We start from the raw sequence: 23,777 nt of genomic DNA on the forward strand, positions 1-23,777 counted from the left end.
GCTTTGCACGCGATGGCCACCTACCAGCGCTACCAAGCGCAGGCGCTGGCCGAGCTGCACGAGGGCGGGTCCAACCCAAGCTTATTACATGAGCTGCGCACCGCGACCGACTATGCTCTTCGGACTACTAAGTCCGCCGCGTGTGCGCTGGGGAGGACGATGTCCACACTTGTGGTTCAGGAACGCCACCTCTGGCTAAACCTGGCCGATATGCGCGACGTTGACAAAGTTCGCTTTCTTGACTCGCCCATATCCCAGGCTGGCCTGTTCGGCGACACCGTCGGTGAATTCACCCAGGAATTCAAGGCGGTGAAAGAGCAGTCGGATGCGATGGGCAATGTCATCTATCGGCGTGGCCGTAAGCCCGCTCCGCCCGCCGAGCCATCCACCTCCGCTGTTCCTCGCCGAGGGCGCCCGCCAACGAGTGCTGCCCCGCCCCCGCCTGCGCCTCCGGCCAAGGGGGCGCGGCGTTCACCTCGAAAGCAGGCAGCCCCTCCTGCCCAGGGCGCCGTTAAGTCCGGTAAACGGACCGCGAAGCGTCCCTGAGACAGGCCATCCGGAGAAGAGGAAACTTGCTCTTTCCCCGCTGGAGGGCGGGGCCCCGATAACAACGGTACTTTTCAGTGCCACCAAAACATCAGTAAAAGAGCACTTTTTCCCTTCCCCGGATGTGACTGCACGAGTTCTGCCAGTCCGGGACGCGCTGCCTTCCGGCTCGCAGACTCTACGTGCTTCGCCAGTGGCTCACGAGCGCTGGGGGGACGGTCTCCCTTCCCTCAGCCCTCCAGCCCCCTCTCCGGAGTCAGGGTGTGGAGCCAGAGCGAATCGCTCTCCTCCAGCTCTTCCGCGGGACCCTCGTGCTTCCCGGATCAGCACACCCACTCCGCGCTGCCCCACCGCTGGTACGTCAGTGATTGTAGCGATGACTCCATTAGCGAGGGCTCTGCCTGCCTGGTTAGCGCGGGCCAGCCCCTCGCGGTGGCTCATACGCACAATCAGACTCGGTTACGCGATTCAGTTCGCGAAACGGCCCCCCAAGTTTACGGGCGTGTATTTCTCCAGGGTCAACCCCCTGTCCGCCCCTGTCTTGCGAGAGGAGATTGCTGCCCTCCTGGCGAAGGGTGCAATCGAGCCGGTTCCTCCAGCCGAGATGGAGAGTGGGTTTTACAGCCCATACTTCATCGTACCCAAAAAGAGCGGTGGGTCACGGCCAATCCTAGATCTGCGCGTTTTGAACCGCTGTCTGCACAGGCTGCCGTTCAGAATGCTCACGCAGAGGCGCATTCTCCAATGCGTTCGTCCTCGGGATTGGTTTGCAGCCATAGACCTGAAGGACGCGTATTTCCATGTCTCCATTCTTCCACGCCACCGCCAATTTCTGCGGTTTGCGTTCGAGGGTCGAGCGTGGCAGTACAAGGTCCTCCCCTTCGGGCTCTCTTTGTCTCCGCGGGTCTTCACCAAACTCGCGGAGGGTGCCCTAGCGCCCCTTCGGCTCGCGGGCATTCGCATGCTCAATTATATAGACGACTGGCTGATTTTAGCCCACTCGCGGGAGCAATTGATTATGCACAGGGACAAGGTGCTTCGGCATCTCCGCCTACTGGGGCTTCAGGTCAACCGAGAAAAGAGCAAACTCGCCCCCGTGCAGAGGATTTCTTTTCTCGGGATGGAGCTGGACTCGATCACCATGGTAGCGCACCTCTCCGAGGAACGCGCTCGCCTGTTGCTGAACTGTCTGAGGGAGCTCGACAGCAAACTAGTGGTCCCACTGAAGTTCTTTCAGAGGCTCCTGGGGCATATGGCATCCGCAGCCGCCGTCACGCCGCTCGGGTTGCTCCATATGAGACCACTTCAGCACTGGCTTCACGATCGGGTCCCCAGACGCGCATGGCACGCGGGCACACACCGGGTCTCGGTTACTGCGCTGTGTCGCCGCGCCCTCAGCCCTTGGAACGACCCCTCGTTCCTACAGGCCGGTGTGCCTCTAGGACAGGCGTCCAGCCATGTTGTTGTTTCAACAGACGCTTCCAACACGGGTTGGGGGGCCGTGTGTCGCGGGCATGCGGCTGCGGGCCTCTGGAAGGGTGCCCAGCTGCATTGGCATATCAATCGCCTAGACCTGTTGGCAGTGTTCCTCGCTCTCCACCGCTTTTTACCGGTGCTGGAGCGGCAACACGTGCTGGTCAGGACGGACAGTATGGCGGCGGCGGCGTAGATCAACCGCATGGGGGGTATGCGCTCTCGCCGCATGTCTCAGCTCGCCCGCCGTCTGCTCCTCTGGAGTCACCCGCGGCTGAATTCGCTGCGCGCCATTCACGTCCCAGGCACGCTCAATCGTGCAGCCGATGCGCTCTCACGACAGCTGTTACGTCCTGGAGAATGGAGACTCCACCCCGAGTCTGTTCAGCTGATATGGGCGCGATTCGGGGAGGCCCAGATCGATCTGTTTGCTTCCCCCGAGAACGCTCACTGCCAGTTGTTTTTTTCCCTGACCGAGGGCTCTCTCGGCACGGATGCACTGGCCCACAGCTGGCCTCGGGGCATGCGCAAGTATGCGTTTCCCCCAGTGAGCCTGCTCGCGCAGTTTCTGTGCAAGGTCAGGGAGGACGAGGAACAGGTTCTGCTAGTTGCGCCCCTTTGGCCCAACCGGACCTGGATATCAGAGCTCTCACTCCTCGCGACGGCCCTCCCCTGGCGGATCCCTTTGAGAGAGGACCTACTCTCTCAGGGACAGGGCACCATCTGGCACCCTCGCCCCGATCTTTGGAACCTCCACGTGTGGTCCCTAGACGCGAGGAAGACTTAGGTAACCTACCGACTGCGGTGGTTAATACCATCACTCAGGCTAGAGCCCCCTCCACGAGGCGCGCCTACGCCCTGAAGTGGAGTCTATTCACTGAATGGTGCGTCTCTCGCAGAGAAGACCCCCGAAATTGCCAGATTAGTGTTGTGCTCTCTTTCCTTCAAGAGAAGTTGGACAGCAGGCTGTCGCCCTCCACTCTCAAGGTTTACGTGGCCGCCATCTCCGCTTATCATAGCGCGGTAGCTGGCGGCACCGTGGGAAAGCATAACCTGGTCATCCAGTTCCTTAGGGGTGCTAGGCGAATTAATCCATCTCGCCCCCCTCTCATGCCCTCTTGGGATCTCGCCCTCGTTCTTACGAGTCTGCGATCCGATCCCTTTGAGCCACTCGAATCAGTATCTCTAAGATTTCTGTCCCTGAAGACAGCTCTGCTGGTTGCGTTGGCCTCCATCAAGAGGGTCGGGGACCTGGAGGCATTTTCGGTCAGTGACTCGTGCCTGGAATTCGGGCCGGATTACTCTCACGTCAACCTGAGACCCCGCCCCGGTTATGTGCCCAAGGTTCCTACCACCCCCTTTAGAGATCAGGTAGTGAACCTGCAAGCGCTGCCCCCGGAGGAGGCAGACCCAGCCCTTTCTTTACTTTGTCCAGTTCGCGCTCTGCGCATTTATGTGGACCGTACTCAGAATTTTAGATCATCTGAGCAGCTCTTTGTCTGTTATGGCGGTCGGCAGCAGGGAAGTGCCGTATCAAAACAAAGATTATCCCACTGGATTGTGGATGCCATTTCACTCGCTTATTCGAGTCGAGGTCAGCCGTGTCCCCCGGGAGTTCGTGCACACTCCACTCGGAGCGTTGCATCCTCTTGGGCGCGTGCACGCGGCGCCTCTCTAACAGACATCTGTAGAGCTGCGGGCTGGGCGACACCCAACACATTTGCAAGGTTTTACAATCTGCGAGTGGAGCCGGTTTCCTCAAGGGTATTAGGTAACCCTTTGGTGATTGAGGAGACAACTCGGTAGGGTGTTGAAACACGCTTGCTGCGCCATTCTCCCTAACACGGAGGTACGTGCGCCTTTTTTATCTGTCAGTAAAGTTCCCCGTCAGGTGAGCCCTGCAGATTCCTCCGTGGCCCCCAGCACTGACTCAGCGGAGGAGTCACTTGCTGGCCCACTACGTTGTAGGTCTGCCCGCTGGTCAGCCCGCGTTTTGGGTATAGGTGCCTGCTATGCGTGATCCCCACTAGGCGATCCCATATGCTTATTCCGCCACGGTTAAGTCCCCCCCCTGGGCGGACCCGTGTCTTCCCTCTCCGCTAACCACTCCTTTGCTATGCGTACTTCCCCTTTTTAGGGCTAGTCCATATGTAAATTCTGCCATCTATCCCCCCCTTGGGTAACGGATGGCCTCCGCAGCGTCCTCCCTATCGGGATTGCACGCTTCCCAACGTACTGTCGTATTTCCTAGAATTATCTAGATGCTCACGACTTCCCAAAAAATATATCTAAATCTGTAAAACTTCTGTTGAAGTAGGATAAATTAGGGCCAGGGACACGTTGGAGGACCGCGCCCCCCATGATGTGGGTGCGTCACGCTTGCTTGACTATCTCCTCATCGGGGGTGTTGGTAAGGTGCAGTCATTATGGCGCTTTCAATGGGCTCCCAATGCGTGGATTTTACAAATCAAATCCACTTATAGTGCTGAAGTTCCCCCCGAAGGGGAACGTTCGAGGTTACTAAAGTAACCCTTCGTTCCCCGAGGAGGGGAACGGAAGCACTATACTCCGTCGCCATAATGACTGTCCCTTAGCTGTTTGAAAGTCTCTTCAGCTTAAAAGGATGGCGTCTGCTGGCTTCAGGTGTGCTTATATGCTGAGATAATTGCAGATGTCGCACACCTGCGCAAGCTTACGCTGCCAATTAATTTCATTCATTGGCCCGTTCAATACTCTCCAGACAAGCGGCTTCTGATCCGAATCCTCCCAATGCGTGGATTTTACAAATCAAATCCACTTATAGTGCTTCCGGGTTACTTTAGTAACCTCGAACGTTCTCGCATCGCTGTGGTGGGCACGGACCGATCGGCTCTCTCTCGCTCCCGGCCGTGTTGAACTGCACAAACCTCTCTGTTGATTCTGTTCCGTGACAATTTTAGTTGAGCAGTGAAACTTCTATACATTTCTGCTAAAGAACTGATCAATCAGATCAAAAATGGTGTGTGTGTGTGTGTGTGTGGCTTTCAAGGAGGTATTTTGGCACATTTTAATGTTCTTTTTAGTGGTTCAGCTGCACTTTTTCTGTAGTGCTGGCTTTCTTAATTCTACTTGTGTGCAATACTTTGCTAATCTACATGTCATCCTCCATCTTCAATAAACATCATGGATTTGCAGGATTTGCTGTCTCTAGTCCTATTGTGTGATGAAAGCCGCTTTGTCCTGGTGCACATTGATTATAATCCTGTGAAAATTAATAGGCAGCTTCTGTCAGTGGAGCAGATCTATGAGCTGCAGAATTACCTGATCAATATGCACCACTATTACAGAACATAATGATATGTGTTCAGAATGAGAGGAGCTTCAGTTTAATGAGAATCTGTTTAAACTCATTCTGGCTCTACATGAGGCTAGACGTAGGCTGTGCTGTTTAAATGAGTTGCCATTACAACTTTTGTTTTACAGTCGGCCAAACTGAAGAGGTCTTTTGATAATAAATAAAGTGATTTATCAAAATGAATAAAGACTAAATGTGTCCCCCTCCCTCTACATGAACTGATAGTGAATGACTTGCTCTTCATAAACAGGATTGTTCTACTCTACAGGCTGTATCTTCTGTATGTCTTCACCAGAGTATGTGAGCGGAGGAAAGTATTTTCTATCAGGGAAAATAAGGATGTAATGAGTGCTCTGCTGTCATGCCACACACCTCTGTCATAAAACTGTTCCATTTAAGCACAAGTCATTATTATAATGGTGATGTGTTGAGAATCTGATTTTACCACAGCGCTTGTGTATATTCATTTTCTCCATCTCTCTCACAGTGAGTTCTGAGTGTTTTAATGAGTAAAACTGGCCTCAGTTCAGTGTATTCTGCGTCAGACTTATGGTCTTTAAATCGATTTTTCTTTTTGTGATTTTGTAACAGTTTTCCTGTTACTATTTGAAAATTCTACCTGTAGTAGCTATCTCACCCATTAGAGGGCGATCTAGGTAGTAAGTCTCCAATCTGCTTAAAAGGAGGTAGAGAAGAAGCAGTAGGCAGGAAGTATGGTGCCTAGCACATGGAAAGGCTTCTTCACTGCACTGTTGTTTGTTGATGCCCTTATTTCAGGAACATTTTTGTTCTTATACCTCAGATGTAAGTAGGCCTGTTTTTTTGTATATATTTCGGTTTTGTACATATGTTTTGTGTGGTGTTGGCAAGGTTTTGATTGTATGTTTGTTTATATGCAGAGGGTTTTTGGTATACACTTTAAGTCATCAAAACAGGACCTGGACAATCCATCCTCATATACGCAGACTTTTTCCATCCACTTTCCTACTGATTCCGTGGCCAACCATTGATGAACTGTTTGCTGAAATTGATCTTTTATGTGATTCACTTAAGGACTGATGGTATCTTTTTTGCTTGCTATAAATACTGGATTCAATGAGAAAGACACTTATCAAATGCTTATTTCTGTCGAAAAGTGATCATTAATGAGTTGACTGCTGATCATTTCATATCCCCAGTGTGTAACAATAATTATTCATACCTGTTGTCATATACATTTATTCTAAATACACTTGAATCTCTGAAAGTTGTTTTATGGTCTCTCAATTTCTTTAATGTAGCTTAAAGAAAAAAGTAGTTGTTGCATATTTGGCGCCCGAACAAAAGACAAAATCTGATTGAATTCTTGAGAGATTCATTCTGCTTTCTTTGAGTCATGTTTTTGTTAATTTGTCTATGAGGCCATAATTTCAAAAGTCCTAACATTACACTCTATTTTAGCATTCTAAAGTTGACATTATTTGAAGAGCTTTAGTAGCTTCAAAATGGCTGCCTTGGCTAAAGAGACAGAGGGTGATGATTCTTTGTTACCTGATTATTCTTCAGAGCCTTTCACTACACATCGAGAGCCTATTCAAGACCTTATTCATTCTCTTGCTAGCCTGTACTTGGAAAATGAACCTAAAATTGGTGAACAAGAAGAAGGGGATTTTGATGATTCTTTGTTACCTCCTCCACCTCCTACAATTGAAGATGATGATAGCTTGTTAACAATGATTATGGCCACACGAATGCATAAAGTTAGAGTTGAAGCATTTGAAAATTCATCTGATGTTTGTTTCAAAGACATTCAGCATCAGCTGAATGAACAAAGTAATAGGATTGCTGTCATTGAGGGCACATGCTAAAGCAGTACCAAGATCACCCCATAGATGTACAACAGCTCGAGAATTCGTTATCTACCATGTTAAAGAAGGAGTGTACCCAAGTGAAAGATACTTTAGAAACAAAGGTTCAAGAGTTGGGGCAAGCAATTATGGATTGCCTGAAACGGAGAGATGGACAATTGAAATCATTAATCCAGCCTTCTGGGGGTGCAACGTCTACTCCACACTTCAGCCACACCATATTAGACCATGGATCTTGTCGTCCTGTACATTTTAAGACTCCTATCAAGCTAGAGTTTCCAAAATTTGGGAGTTTAGATGGGGAAGACCCTATTACATACCTGGAACGATGTGATGAATATCTGGCTGTACAACCTTTAAATGACTCTGAGATCATATCCATGCTTCCTTCTGTATTGACACACACAGCTAAAGACTGGTGGGTAGCCGAGAAGAAGAGGGTAAGAACATGGACACAATTCAAGTCTGTTTTTCTTCAATCCTTCTTAGCAGATGATCATGATGTTGAAGTGGAAAGAAGGATCAGAGAAAGGAAACAAGGGGTTGATGAAAGTATTCGAACATTTGCCTACCAGTACAGAGCATTATGTCTGAGACTGAAACCTTCCATGACAGAGCGTGAGATTCTCCAAGCAGCACTACGGAACTGTAACCCAAGAATAGCAAGCATTTTAAGAGGTACTGTAACTACTGTAGATGAGTTGGTACGTGTAGGAACACTTATAGAAAAAGATATCAATGAAGAAAGATCATTTTGGAGACAGAGACACCAAGAAGCTAATTCAAAGTCCACTGAGGGTAATAAATTCTTTAAGGGCCGACAGTCGAACCCTCACATAGCTGTATGTTCTGATAGCAGTGAAAGATCTCCTGTCACATTAACATTGCCCTTAACCATTAAAGGTCATCAATATCAAGCAATTCTGGATACTGGGAGCACATACTCTTTAATTCAAGAGTCCTGCTGGAAACGACTGAAATCAAATCATGAAGTTTTGCAATCAAGTCGAGGACAGTCTTTTTCTCTTGCAAATGGATGTGTACAATCAGCCTTGGGGAAGATAGCTTGGCAGGCTACCATCCACGGACATGACTATCCTATCAGAGCATATGTAATGAAAGATTGTGACTTGGTTTTTCCTGTTTTGTTGGGCCTGGAATTTTTGAAGATGTCTGAAATCACAGTCGATTTTAGAAATTCTTCCTATTCTTTACCTGAAGAATATGGGGTAATCCACTCCTTCACCTCTTCCTCCCCTTCACCAATAGTAAGTCTGCACCTTGCACTACCTCTAATACCAACGCCTTCTACTGATCTAACCATTATAAAGGAGTTAGTGGATCAAGCTGATGTCTCTAAAGCCCATAGACGTCAACTAGAAGGACTGATGCTTGATTGGCCCACTGTATGCACTGAAACTTTAGGTCAAACCAACTTGATTCATCAAGGCCTATCCTGTTCCAGTCAACAAACAGAAGTTTATAGATGAGGAAATAGCAAGAATGCTTGACAAAGGCATTATAAGACCTTCTGTATCTCCATGGGCATCACCAGTTGTACTTGTGCCTAAAAAAGATGGCAGTACCCGCTTTTGTGTTGATTATAGAGCTTTGAACTCCAAGACTCCTCTTGATGGGTTTCCAATGCCTCAAATTCAGGATATCCTTGAGTCCTTGTATGGAGCAACCATATTTAGCACATTAGACCTCAAATCTGGCTACTGGCAGGTAAAAATGGATGAAGACAGCATCAAAAAGACTGCTTTTGTCACCGAAAATGCCCAATATGAGTTTCTTTGTCTTCCTTTTGGCCTGAGAAATGCTGCTGCAACCTTTCAGAGGCTCATGAACAATGTTCTGAGAGACTACATGGGAGAGTTTTGCTTTGTCTATCTTGACGACATTGTGGTTTACTCAAAAACCATCCAAGATCACTTTCAACATCTCAAGCTACTCTTTGCAAGATTGCAAGACTCTGGTTTAACACTAAATCTCAAGAAATGTTCAATGTTGCAGAGGACCATTACTTACCTAGGACATGTTGTTTCTGAGGAAGGAGTACGGACTGAAGACACTAAAATCAAAGCAGTTCAGGATTTTCCTGTCCCAAAAAATCTCAAAGAGGTACAGAGATTTTTAGGTCTTGCTAGTTGGTACCATCGGTTCATTTCTCACTTCTCAGAGCGAGGTGCTCCATTGTATGCACTGAAAGGTAAGAATGCAATCTGGAACTGGACAGTTGAATGTCAAAGTGCCTTTGATGATCTCAAATATGCACTACAACGAGCACCAGTATTAATGCCCCCGGATTTCACCAAAGTCTTTAGAGTGCAGACTGACGCCAGTGACATAGGACTAGGAGCTGTATTGACACAGGATTTTGATGGTGCAGAACACGTCATTGCCTATGCTTCACGTCTTTTACATGGAGCAGAAAAATCATACTCTACTGCAGAGAAGGAATGTCTTGCGGTCGTGTGGGCTTTAGAGAAGTGGAGGCAGTATTTGGAAGGACGAAACTTTGAAGTACTGACCAATCATTCTGCCCTGACTTGGGTTTTCAATAACCCTAAACCATCTTCACGCTTAACCAGATGGGCATTACGACTACAATGTTTCAGTTTCCTGGTCAAGTACCGTAAGGGGTCCTGCAATGTGGTACCTGATGCCCTATCCAGAGGTATACCAGGGCAAGAGGTTGTAGGTCATATTGCCATCTGCCAGGCTAACAAGGCTGATCCTAATTTGCCAGTCAGCTGGGATGAAATTGGGAAAGCTCAGAAGCTTGATTCTTCTTTGCAAGCTCTATGGGAAGCAGCTAAGCAAGCCACCACAGATTCCAGCCGCATTGCTTATTGTGTACAGAATGACTACCTCTTTCGCAGGGTGCCTAACAAAGATCAAGGGTGTGTTTACCAACTAGTCATCCCTGCATCACTGAGAGAACAGTTTTTACACTTCGCCCATTCAAATCCACTGAGTGGACACTTGGGAAGGATGAAAACCTTGAAGAGATTACTTGACAGTGTCTATTGGCCTGAAATCCGTAAGGATGTTTGGAGCTTTTGCACCCAGTGTAAGACTTGTCAAATATATAAACCGAGAATCTCGAAACTGTCTGGATTGTTGCAGTCAACACCCGTAGTAGAGCCTGGCTATATGCTTGGAGTGGATCTAATGGGTCCTTTCCCAAAAAGTAATCGATCGAATGAATTCTTATTAGTCTTTGTGGATTATTGCAGCAAGTGGGTGGAACTTTTTGCTTTACGATCTGCAAAAACTTACCTCATAACTAACATCCTGACAAAAGAGATGTTCACTCGATGGGGAACTCCAGCATATCTCGTCTCTGACCCCGGCCCTCAATTTACAGCCCAATTGCTCAATGAGACCTGCAAGCGATGGGGAGTAGTTCAGAAGCTCAGTACTGCCTATCATCCGCAGACCAACTTAACTGAGAGGATAAACCAGACCCTAAAAACAATGTTGTCCTCTTATGTCCATGACAATCACCGTGACTGGGATAAATGGATCCCTGAGTTCAGGTATGCCATTAACTCAGCATGGCAGGAAAGTACGGGTTTCACTCCAGCTGAAGTTGCTTTGGGACGTAAGTTGAAGGTTCCTCTAGACAGGCTGATCCAGAGACCACCTAATCCAGAACATCTAGCATATAACACCCTGGAAAGGCAGAAAGATTTCCTTGAGCAAGTGATTGCAAAGACCAGCCAAGCACAAGAAAGGCAAGGAAATACTACAATCAACGTAGAAAACCAAAGTCCTTTGAGGAAGGAGATTTGGTTTGGATCCTCACACACCCTCTGACTCGAGCTGCAGATTCCTTTATGGCCAAATTAGCTCCGAAATGGCAAGGTCCTGCCAAAATTGTAAAAAAGGTAAATAATGTCAACTACAGAGTGGTAATGCTTGATAAACCCAGTCAATGTGATACTTACCATGTGGAAAAGTTGAAGGAATTTTATGGAACTGTATAACTCTTTTCTTTAGGGGAAGGGGTGTGTAACAGTTTTCCTGTTACTATTTGAAAATTCTACCTGTAGTAGCTATCTCACCCATTAGAGGGCGATCTAGGTAGTAAGTCTCCAATCTGCTTAAAAGGAGGTAGAGAAGAAGCAGTAGGCAGGAAGTATGGTGCCTAGCACATGGAAAGGCTTCTTCACTGCGCTGTTGTTTGTTGATGCCCTTATTTCAGGAACATTTTTGTTCTTATACCTCAGATGTAAGTAGGCCTGTTTTTTGTATATATTTCGGTTTTGTACATATGTTTTGTGTGGTGTTGGCAAGGTTTTGATTGTATGTTTGTTTATATGCAGAGGGTTTTTGGTATACACTTTAAGTCATCAAAACAGGACCTGGACAATCCATCCTCATATTCGCAGACTTATTCCATCCACTTTCCTACTGATTCCGTGGCCAACCATTGATGAACTGATTGCTGAAATTGATCTTTCATGTGATTCACTTAAGGACTGATGGTATCTTTTTTTGCTTGCTATAAATACTGGATTCAATGAGAAAGACACTTATCAAATGCTTATTTCTGTCGAAAAGTGATCATTAATGAGTTGACTGCTGATCATTTCATATCCCCAGTGTGTAACAATAATTATTCATACCTGTTGTCATATACATTTATTCTAAATACACATGAATCTCTGAAAGTTGTTTTGTGGTCTCTCAATTTCTTTAATGTAGCTTCAAAAAAAAAGTAGTTGTTACAATTTTTTCACCTAAATGTGACAGCCCTATTAGTAATTTTGCTAGGAATATATTACCATATTATATATTAAATTAAAGAATCACCCTGCTTTCAAACAACAAAAATGTTTAATCTATTTTCTTAATCATCTGTTTGTGTTTTATATACACTTAACTGCAGGAAGAATTCATGACAAATGAACATTTATTACAAAAACTGAAAATAATTTTTTTCTAAAAGCATAAAAAACATTTTTAAATTTGCATTTACAAGATATAAAGTATATAACACACACACACACACACACACACACACACACACACAGTACTTGTGTTTGTCTTTGAGCTCCACAGTGAATCAGATTTGTCATCACAATAGTGAATGTGTAAATGTGTAAATGAGTGATTCCAGCAAGTCTCATATCAATAATCACACACAATGATTGAGTTCTGAGTCTGTTTGGAGATAATGAAGAGCCATTTGACAGAAGATGAAAATCTTCCATCATATTTCAAGTCATTTAACACTGAATTCTGCTTTATTATTGTGCTGCACTTTTGTCAATTGATCATTGAATGAATCCTTCAGTCGTTATATCTGTCTGTTTCTGTGTTTCCATTCTGTTTCCACATCTGGGGTCCGTTCTTCGTACATGGATTACTCAGTTAGCTGGATTTGGATATTGATGATTTGACACGATCCAGGATCATTTAGTTCCTCAAAGCTGATCCGAGAGTTGTTGTCATAGCAACAGTTCTGCTGGGTCAAACCTGATCGGGAGCAGGTTCAATTCATATAAACGGGATTAGATCGGCTTAGTTCAAGCAAAGATAATACAGAAAGTATGTTCCCAATTCTGATATTTTCTTACAGTAGTAGTTATATACACTTGGGAAAATGGTACATATTTTTTAACCATATATATAAAGTTATAGTCATTAATAAAATAAATTAAGTTATACATATTTATAAAACGTATGCAATCTGCACCCTCGAAATGAAAGTACAAAGACTGCCACCTGGTGGTGCAAAGAGAAAACTTATTGATATGTACTTTTTAGATCGCTTTAGCACAAATTGTGTATAATAGAAATGCACAGTTATGTGACTTTTTAAAAGCAATAATACATTTATGCAGTCATAAACATGTTTTGATAGTTAATAGTGATTTGATGCTTCAAAAAAGTTGCAGATGCCTTTACCAATGTCAAAATGCTTTTGTAAACAACCAGTTATTCTTTACACCGATTAAAAAAACGGCTACTATAATAAAGAAAATCTTTTCTAAATGTAGAACTAAATACATTGATTTGCATTGAAATACATAAATACACTTGACACATGAAAGTGGAAAGCCTGCTGCTCACAACAAATGTGGAAGGTTATTGCGTGTCATATTTAACAAGCCGTTTACTGCTAATTTGATGTAATTTTGCTCACATGGATAATTGAATATTAATCAGATGATGTCATTACGCTGCTGTGCCGTCAGCCAATCGTTGCATTGCTGATCATGATTTCGAGGATCAATAGATCTGTCCTTCACAACACACGCAGCGATCTCAGATCAGTTTATCCAGACATTCTAATCTGATTCGCGAACTTGTTTGAAGAACCAAATTAGCGAGAGATCAGTTATCAAGGTTAAAAGATCAGGGATCTGCCAAATAATCTTAGATCATTTAAACGAGGTACGAAGAACGGACCCCAGATCTAAAAGCTCTGTGTGTCATTCAGAAGCTGATTTGACAGCTCCACACACACTCATGTTATTTTACTGCAGTTATTAATGCACTGAGATCAGCCAATCACAATCCAGCATTCAGCACACACTCCACATGTCTTATTGTGTGTGTGTGTGTTATAAGCTGATGTTTGTGTACTGACTGAATGTCAATCTGTGTGTGTTTACAGTCTGGATCAGGGAGGAGAGACGAGGATTACAGCAGGACCACGCAAATGTAGGACTACACATACACACACTCACACACACACACACATTCACACACACACACACACACACTCTCTATCTCTCTCAAACACATACACACACGCTCCCTCTCACTCACACACATGCACACTTTCTCTTACACACACACACGCACACAATTGTGCACGCTCTCTCTCACACAAACACACAGGCACACACATGCTCTCTCTCTCTCTCACACACACACACACACACACATGCTCTCTCTCACACACACACACGCTCTCTCTGTCACACACACACACACATGCTCTCTCTCTCTCTCTCTCTCTCTCTCTCTCTCTCTGTCACACACACACACACACACACACATGTGCTCTCTTTTACACACACACATGCTCTCTCTCTCTCTCTCTCTCGCTCTCACACACACACACACACACATGCTCTCTCTCTTGGGTTTCCGTTTGTGTGCGAGTGTGAGCGTGCATGGAGAGCTAGCGTCTCTTGTTTTTTTCGGTGATTATACGGTTGTGGGATTTCTGTCTTTCTATCTACACGCATGAAAAAGGTAAGACATCATTCATTGATTGGGTGTTTCTAGATACGGTAGGAATTTAGTCCAGTATCGATTGAAAATCTCACGGCAAATGGCGTCCGCAGTGACGCCGCCGCTGTTCATTGGACACGGGGTTCGGTTCATTACGGAGCCCGGGGTTACAATGGAAGAGGCTTTGCTTGCGGTAGGTGAACAGGTTGGATATGATAACATAGCTTATGCATCCAGAATGAATAAAGCTACTGTTGTTTTTTTGAAAGAAGAGGCTTTTGTCTTTACTCTGATTGAGAATGGGGTGTTCATCAACAACATGTTTGTTCAAGTATCACCGCTATCGGTGCCCTGAACTAGAGTGGTTATTTCAGGAGTTCCACCGTTTATTTCAAATGAATTGATTAAATAAGAACTACGTAGGTTTGGTAAACTCCAAGTGGTTTTAAAATGGTGACTCTAGGATGTAAAGATGCGCGTTTGAAACATGTAATATCGCTAAGGAGACAAGTATTCATGTTTTTGGATTCTCTGACTCAGTCCGATGTTTCTTTTAAGATTAAGCACGAAGGTGGTTTTTATACAGTGTATGCCAGCTCGGGGACTATGAAGTGCTTTGAATGTGGAGATGTGGGGCACAAACTGATTTTTTGTCCCCATCGGGAACAAGTAGAGCGTATGGAGAGATCTGAGGAAAAAATGAATGAAGGAGATAGGCAAGAAGATGTAGCATTAGGCAGCAGTGGCATTACACAGAAAGCACAGGCATCTAACATGGATAAGGAGATGGAAGTTCACAACGCTAGCAGTGAAAATGTTGAAGTTGAACATTCAGTGCAGATGGTTTTAGTGAATGATAAAGTCAGCACAAAAAGTGATGAAGTTAAAGGAGTGAGAAGGAATGCTAGTGATGATGCAGGTGAAGTTGTGCCAGACGTGCAGGAGACTGATCGATAATGAAAGGAAGGATGTAGAAACAATGCTGATCGATATTCGAAATAATGCAGAGAGTGATGTGGAGGAACTGGATCAGATTGAGTCAGGTGGAGAAGGGGTTGATGGGGTGGGTTGGAAGAGAGATCTTTATTCATTTGAGGAAATTGATAAATTTCTTGATGAAACTTTTGGACAATCTGTGAAGGTGGAAGACTACTTTGACGACATAAAAAAAATTATTAGGTCGGTTGCGTATTTACAAAAAACGGTCAGTCTTGATTTGTTGGATGACAAGAAACGATTTAGATTAAGAAAACATGTTACAAATCTAAACAAAGTCTCAAATTTAAACAAAACTCGAAGAGGCAAAAAAGTCCTTGCAAAATATAAGTGATGTCTGTCTTTAGCATGTCACATGGTTTGGTATCTTTTTGTTTCTGTCTGTCCCTTTCTCTTACAATATTTGTGGGTAGTTTAAGAATTGGTTCTTTAAATATTAATAGGGGGAGGGATAAACAGAAAAGAGAAATGGTAAAGCAAATAGTTAATATTAATAAACTTGATGTAATATTTCTGCAAGAGAGACATAGTACTCTAAAAGATGAATTTGAATGGGGAATAAATTGGGGTGGTCAAGTATTTTTAAGTCATGGGAGTAATGTTAGTGGAGGTGTGGCTGTACTTTTCTCTAAAAGTTTGAAAGTAAAAATTTTGAATTGTCTTACAATTATTAATGGTAGAGGTTTAATGGTTAATGCTAAAATAGAAGGTTTAAGTTATTTGTTCATTAATGTTTATTCACCTAATATTGGGACTGAAAGAGTGGAATTTTTAAAAAAATATTACAGAAAGTTAAAAACAAAGTGCTTGTGACTACATGATTTTAGGTGGAGACTGGAATTGTACTGTTGACTTTAATAACGATAGACTTAGTGAAGAGCCTCATTTACAATCCAGTAAAAGCCTAAAAAAATGTTGTTTCAGTTTCATCTAGAAGATGCGTGGAGAATTAAATTTCCAAATGAAAAGCAGTATACATGGGTGAAGGTAGCAAATGGGAGGGTGAGTGCAGCTAGGCTAGACAGATTTTATGTGTCACAAGGGCTTAAACCTAAATTATTAGATAGCTCTATTAGACCAGTGGGTTTCACAGATCATCATCTTATTACTGTGACTTTTATGTTAAAGCAAGAAGTTAATAGATCTCTGTGGCATTTCAATAATAAACTACTTAAAGATGATTTTTTTGTGAAATTTTTAAGTGTTTTTGGGATAAATGGAAAGAAAAAAAGAATGTTTTTAAATATTTAAATCAGTGGTGGAAAATTGTGAAAGCTCAAATTAGAGTTTTTTGCCAACAGTATAAATCTTTTTCATCAGTTATGTTGAAACAAGCTATAGAAGTAGTTGAATTGGAGATAACAAGAATTGAAAATAGGTTTTTAAATGATAAAGAGACTGGGCAAAATGATAAAGAGCTGCACACAAAAAGACTGGAGTTAAGCTTCCTGTGAAAGGAGAAAAAGTGAAAGGAGCTCTTGTGAGGTCATGATTTATGCAATTAAAAGATATAGATGCTTCAAGTACATTCTTTTTCAATTTGGAGAAAAAAACAGCGAGAGATCAGTATATGACATGTCTTAAATGCCTAGAGGGATCGTTGACAACAGATGGTGAAGAGATGAGAAGATGTGCTATGGACTTCCGTTGTACGAAAAAAGACCAATGCAATGAGCAGTGCGTTATGGAACTTTTAGAAGATATACCTCAACTTACAACTACAGAACAACTTGAACTGGATATAGAATTGAGTTATGAAGAACTTACTCTTGCTGTCAATCAGTTGGTTTCTGGACGTGCACCTGGAATAGATGGATTGACTATTGACTTTTATAAACATTTCTGGGATTACATCGGACCAGAAATCATATGAAGAAAATATACTACCTTGCTCATGCAGAAAAGCTGTTTTGACATTGTTGCCTAAAAAAAGGAGATCTAACTGAATTAAGTAATTGGAGACCTGTTGCTCTACTATGTACAGATTATAAAGTGCTTTCAAGAGCCTTATCTAATAGGTTAAAACCTTTTATAGGTTCAATTGTACACATGGACCAAACTAATTGTATCGCGGATCGGACTATAACGGACAATTTGTTTTTAATAAGAGATGTGATGGATGGATGTATGTAAAGAGTATAATCAAAGGGTTGGAATTTTAGATCAGGAGAAAGCCTTTGACAGAACAGATCATGAATTTTTGTTTTCTGTTTTGGTAGCAAACAATTTAGTTGCTTCTATGCTTTGGCATAAAGTTATGGTATTAAAGTGCTTGGTCAGGGCATCACTGGGTTAAAGCTACTGTACTCTATATTCCAGTCTGTGAGGGAGGTCAAGGCCTTGTTGATTTATCTTCTAGATTAGCTGCTTTTAGATTAAAAACGGCACAAAGATTTTTATATGGAAATAGTTTGAGATGGCATGAAACCGCGAAATTGCTTTTACAGAAGGCAGGGAAGTTGGGGTATGATAAACAACTTTTTTTGCTAAATTCTGAAAAGATACATATTACAGATCTAACACCTTTTTATGATTCAGTATTGCAGGCGTGGCCAGTTTTAAAAGTGTCAAGAGATCCTAACACCTTTTTAGGAATGTGGATCTTTGAGGAGCCACTTTTTTATAATGATTTTTTGAGTGCAAAATCTTTAAATTCTGCTAGTATTCGTGTGGCATTAAGAGAGGCAGGCTGTACAAAGTTGGGTCATTTACTAAAAGCTATACAGTCTTCTATTAACGTTCTGAGTCAATTGGTGAAAATAAGATCAGAAAGATTAATAAAAAGAATTGTCGTAGAAGTGTATGAAGCTTTGCCAAACTTAATAAGGGATTTCATTAAGGATAATGATCTGATTCCAGCAAGCCACAAATACGGAGAAACTCAATTATATTTTGGGAGAAAATGAAAAGTGTCTCCACCTAGCAGCACAGTACGTGTCCTCATGCCACCATATGAGAGAAAAAGGCTGAACCCCCTTATCCCTTATTAAAGCTCTCTGTCCTTATCATTTATTATTATATACTTTTGTTAATCTTTTTTTTTTTTATTAACTTGTTTATTGTGACAACATATATGTATAATATAACGATATGTATATGTGTTTGTTTATTATTACTTATATTTCTTTTATCTATATGTATGTTGTTTTGTTATTGCTTTGGCAACATTGTGATTTGTTTTACAGTCATGCCAATAAAGCTCTTTGAGTTTGAATTTTAGTGGATAAACATTAATTCTGTTAATACATTTATTCTATGCTAAAAACTGCTTATACAGGCGTGACTACAACCTACAAAACGTGTATGATCATTTATTCACGTGATAAATTCAGGATCTTTTGCATTATATTTTTTATCATAAATTGCCCAGTACAGTTACTTTTGTTGTTGTAAAACGTTAGTTAATTAATTGAAGATTAATATGCCTATATGTAAAATCAAATGAGCGATTAAAAAAAACTGCATAAATTCTGTATTAGGAAATATGAACTCATCAGAAATGAAGGAAATATATTTCAATGCATGAAGTATTCGAATATTTTAGTACTAAGTGTACAAATCTTTACCAAAAAAAAAAAAAAAACACTGGGTATTACATTAAAAGACCAGAGAAAGATTCCTAATACATAGCATGTTTTTAAACTGGAATGTGTCTCTCTTGTTTACCTGTGATCTGATCAAGTAAAATGTGTCGGTAACATCGTATAATAACTACACACTATAAATCATTTATTAAGCATTAGCAAATAGTGAATTCATCATCTATTAAGCATTAACTCTACATTAATAAACGTTATTGAGCAGTTTATAACTGCAGCTGCAAATGCTCTATTCTTGACTTATTAGCAATTTTATAATGTGTTTAATAATTATACTTTCTTATTGTTAATGATTTGTTTTTCATTACTAAATTAAGTATCACATATATACAAACCTGTTGTATTTAAGATTAGTTTTAGATCATTCAGAATTAGTTAATAAATGAATAATAAAGTATTGAAATTAAAGTTTATATGTCTTACTATTCAGGATATATTAATGGGCACTATTTATGTTAATAAATGCTGTATTAACTCAACTTCATGCAGTTTTATGACCTAATCTAAAGTGAGGACTATTCATGCTTTACAAGTGCCTTACAAATGACAAAATAAAGGCTCAGTTAAATACTAAACAGAAAAAAATGACATTATTCATTCCTATTCATTTGAAGAGACACAAATGAAACTGAACTTCAAATGAAAAATAAATCTTTGCAACCTTATCTAAAATAAAATCATTGTAGAGTTTAAGCATTGCATCTTATTATATTGTTTGATTATTATATATTATGTTATGTTGTTGTTTTATCCAGCTTTATGTCGTATTTTGACACTCCTGTTATTCAGCCATGTTTAAACTTTACAGTAATTTCACTTTTTAAAAAAGATGCAAAGATTATTGTTCATTTGATTCTGAGCCTTTATTTGTCATTTATAAGGGATTTATACAGCATGAATAGTCCTCACTTTAGATTAGGTCACAAAACTGCATGAAGTTGAGTTAATAAAGCATTGATTAACATGTATAGTAACCATTAATATATGCCTGAATAATAAGACATTTAAACAGTTAATCAGTTAAGAGTTAATGCTTAACAGATAATGAATTCACTATTTGCTAATGATTAATAAATGATTTACAGTGTGTAGTTATTATAAAGTGTTACCCACTCACACACACTCTCACAAATACACATACACAACACACACATACCCTCACATACTCTCTCTCTCTCACATGCACGCACACACACTTACACGCACGCACGCTTACACACACACGATCGCTCTCACAAACAGTTGCTTTCATACATTCTCATGCACACACAATCTTACTCACACAAACATGCTCCCTCTCTTTCACACACTCACAATCTCACACACACACATGCTCCCTCTCTCAAACACAATTTTACACACACACAGCTGTGGTTATAAATGTGTGTGTTCTTGTGTTCAGATGTCTGTTTCCTCACACTGGATCCAAACACAGCAAACACTGGACTCAGACTGTCTGGGGAGAACAGAGAGGTGAAGAGAGTGAGAGACCACATGAGGATGGCAAAGAAGAAAATGTTTCAGCCGTATCCTGTTTATCCATACAGATTTGATAATTGGCTTCAGGTGTTGTGCAGAGAGAGTGTGTGTGGACGCTGTTACTGGGAGATTGACTGGAGTGGAGATGGTGGTGTGTTTATATCAGTGTCATGTAAGAGCATCAGGAGGAAGGGAGGTGTTGAGTGTGTGTTTGGATTTAATGCTCAGTCCTGGAGTTTGTTCTGTGATTCCTCCAGTTTCATATTCATGCACAATAACACAAAGACTCATCTCCCGGTAGATCAGCTCAGTAGGAGAATAGGAGTGTTTGTGGATCACAGTGCAGGAACTCTGATCTTCTACAACATCTATAGAAACACAATGAGCCTCATCCACTCAGTCCAGACCACATTCACTGAGCCGCTCTGCCCTGGGTTCGGGCTTTATCCTGTATCATCAGTGAAACTGATCTGAATTTATATATATATATTAAATATATATATAAATAAAAAAATTCTTAAAAGCAATTTTTTGAAGGGGACATAAATTATAGAGTCAAATTGTACAGCGGAAGGAACTGGCAACTTATCCAACATATGTTTTTATGCAGCAGATGCCTTTCTAGCTGCAACCTATCACTGGGAAACATCCATACACACTCATTCACACGAATACACTAAGGACAATTTAGCATACCTAATTTACCTGTACCATGTCTTTGGACTTGTGGGGGAAACCGGAGCACCCGGAGGAAACCAACGCAAACACGGGGAGAACATGCAAACTCCACACAAAAACATCAACTGACCAAGCCGAGGCTCGAACCAGCGACCTTCTCGCTGTGAGGCAAACCTGCTTCCCACTGCACCACCATGCAGCTGCTATATTATTTTTTTTTCTAAAATTCAGTAATTTAACTATGTTTCTGGCAAGGAATTGTTTTTTCATTGTCTTTAACATATTAGGCTGAAAAATTAACTAATTTCAGAAAAAAACGGTTTAGACGGCGGGGCGACGTGGTGGCACAGTGGGTTGCACATTTGCCTTACAGCAAGAAGGTCGATGGTTTGAGCCTCAGCTGGGACAGGTGGCATTTCTATGTGGAGTTTGCATGTTCTCCTCTTGTTGGCATGGGTTTCCTTCGAGTGCTCCGGTTTCCCCCACAGTCCATTCCCCCACAGAATTGAGTAAACTCAAATTGTCCATAGTGAATACGTGTAAGATTAGCCCCTTTCACACAGTGATACCGGTAAATATCCGGAAAATTTATGGAACGACTTTACCGGTATATTCAAAAAAGCGCTGTTCACACAGGTGAGGACGTTATGGATTTTTTCCGGAAAAGAGCATTCACACATCCATTCCAAAATACCGGTAAATTTTGACATCATTCACCTCAAATGAGCCTTAAACGGCTGTGCTTGTATTTGTAAACATTTGACTACATCACAAACTCTGTGGATGGATCAGTATTGTGAACAACTTCAATGAAAACATATGGAGGATCACTTTCGCATGTCGAGAAGTACATGATGTTTGTGTGTGTGCAGGCGCTCACAGGCTCTGTTTCCCAGGCACAAGCAAAGTGTGAAGGTAAACAAACAGCGGCTTATCATAAGCATATTATCGATGATTATTTACACAGTTGGCATTAAGAAGAACATATAAACATTATCTAACTTCTAGGAGCTAAATGTGTCTGGGAAAATATTCAAAGGCTTTTATTCTCATAAACCGCGCGGACGTACATGCGTCTGACTGTTGTGATTGGCTAAAGCAGACGTCTCACGTCAGCACGTTCTAGACGTGCACGCGTTCTTTCCGGCAATCTTCCTTCTGCATTCACACAGCGCAGCATTCCGGCAAATTACCGGTAATGTTACAACTTCTCTTTCTGGAAAATAGCCAGAACGAATTTACCGGTACTTTCAAAAAGGGCCTGTTCACACATACAACCTTTCCGGAAAATTGCCGGTAATTTTCCGGAAAGCTCTGTATGTGTGAAAGGTTATTATGACTGTGTATGGATGTTTCCCAGTGATGGGTTGCAGCTGGAAGGGCATCCGCTGTGTAAAACATCTGCTGGATAAGTTGGCAGTTCATTCCGCTGTGGCGACCCCAGATTAATAAAGGTACTAAGCTGAAAAGAAAATTAATGAATGAATTTAGATGCATTTAAATATTTTTGCATCTGATCTTAATGTAATTTTTTTGCCATTATAAGCTAAGCTTATTGCCCTGTACTCTTTTGCTTCTACATTTTACCAACAGTAAACAGAAACATTATTGAACAAAGAAACATACAATAAACATGGCCTTAACAATAAGTGACACAGCAAATCTACTCTAATCACTTGTTCAGACAAAAAGGCAAAAGTGAACCCTTCCTTTTCATTGATAGGACTTTTATGTGAACATCTCCAACAGTGAGCTCTTTACACTTTTGAGCTGGTGTAAAGCCGATGCTGGTAAATTGCTCCCCGTTAGCAAAGTACAGCTCTGCAGTTGAAGCGAGCTGGACCACTGCATTTCCAGGGACACCTTCTCTCTGGAACGCTCTGGTCATGGTTGCTCCACGTCTTGTCAGCTTCAAAAGCCTTTTGTAGTGATGTATGACATCACGAACAGCTGAAAAACAATTTAAAACAATGAATACCTTCATGACCAAATAATCAAAACCACCTATCCTAAGCCTAATGAGCACTTAAATAAATATCACAAACATCATGCACAGCTCTGTGTGTAAGAGCGAGAAGTCTTAGAGATCTATATGTGTGTGTGTGTATATATATATATATATATATATATATATATATATATATATATATATATATATATATATATATATATGTGTGTGTGTGTGTGTGTGTGTGTGTGTGTGTGTATAAAATGTGTATTATGATCTGACATCTACAGTATGGACATTTCATTTATATTTATTTTCTAAAATAATCACCTATCTTATTAATTACCTTATGTCTATTTATAGACATATTTCTGTTTAGTTATTAGTCTTGTGAATGGTTTTCTTTTTTTTTCAAGATTTTTATGATATCTTTTTTTGTGCTTCTATTTCCTTTATTATATGCATTTTTTATTTTGACAACAGACATTCTAAACAGACACCTTCCTATGTCAATCCAAATTGTGTTTTTAGACAGACCATTCTATAAGACAAATTTTTAAACAAAAGTATATAATTCAACAACTTTACCACTCCCATTCAGCAGTGTCCTGGCAATTTCTTTTCTATAAATCTTCACCGCTGAGGCCTTGTTGGCGAACATCAAAGACTCCCCAGCC

At 41.8% G+C, this 23,777-nt stretch overlaps 3 protein-coding genes across 4 annotated transcripts in view; 2 read left to right on the top strand and 1 right to left on the bottom strand.

Moving 5' to 3' along the window:
- Window positions 1-23,268, top strand: part of LOC110439446 (protein NLRC3-like) — a 37,774-nt gene extending 14,506 nt beyond the window's left edge. Inside the window, exons 10-11 of one of the 2 annotated variants that reach the window (XM_087245870.2) lie at window positions 13,835-13,881; window positions 20,398-23,268. In XM_087245870.2, coding sequence (XP_087101996.1) covers window positions 13,835-13,881; window positions 20,398-20,948 — 598 coding nt within the window. In that variant the 3' untranslated portion in view covers window positions 20,949-23,268. The remainder of the gene's footprint in view (window positions 1-13,834; window positions 13,882-20,397) is intronic. The other variant, NM_001445129.1, reaches the window with a different exon arrangement.
- zgc:113135 overlaps window positions 1-23,777 on the top strand; it is a 1,020,739-nt gene that overhangs the window by 484,193 nt on the left and 512,769 nt on the right. The window lies entirely within an intron of this gene.
- The window catches only part of LOC101886882 (gastrula zinc finger protein XlCGF57.1-like), a 513,813-nt gene that overhangs the window by 287,287 nt on the left and 202,749 nt on the right, over window positions 1-23,777 (bottom strand). The window lies entirely within an intron of this gene.

Source organism: Danio rerio, chromosome 4 (assembly GCF_052040795.2).
Source record: "Danio rerio strain M-AB ecotype USA chromosome 4, GRCz13ab, whole genome shotgun sequence".
Lineage (NCBI taxonomy): Eukaryota > Metazoa > Chordata > Actinopteri > Cypriniformes > Danionidae > Danio > Danio rerio.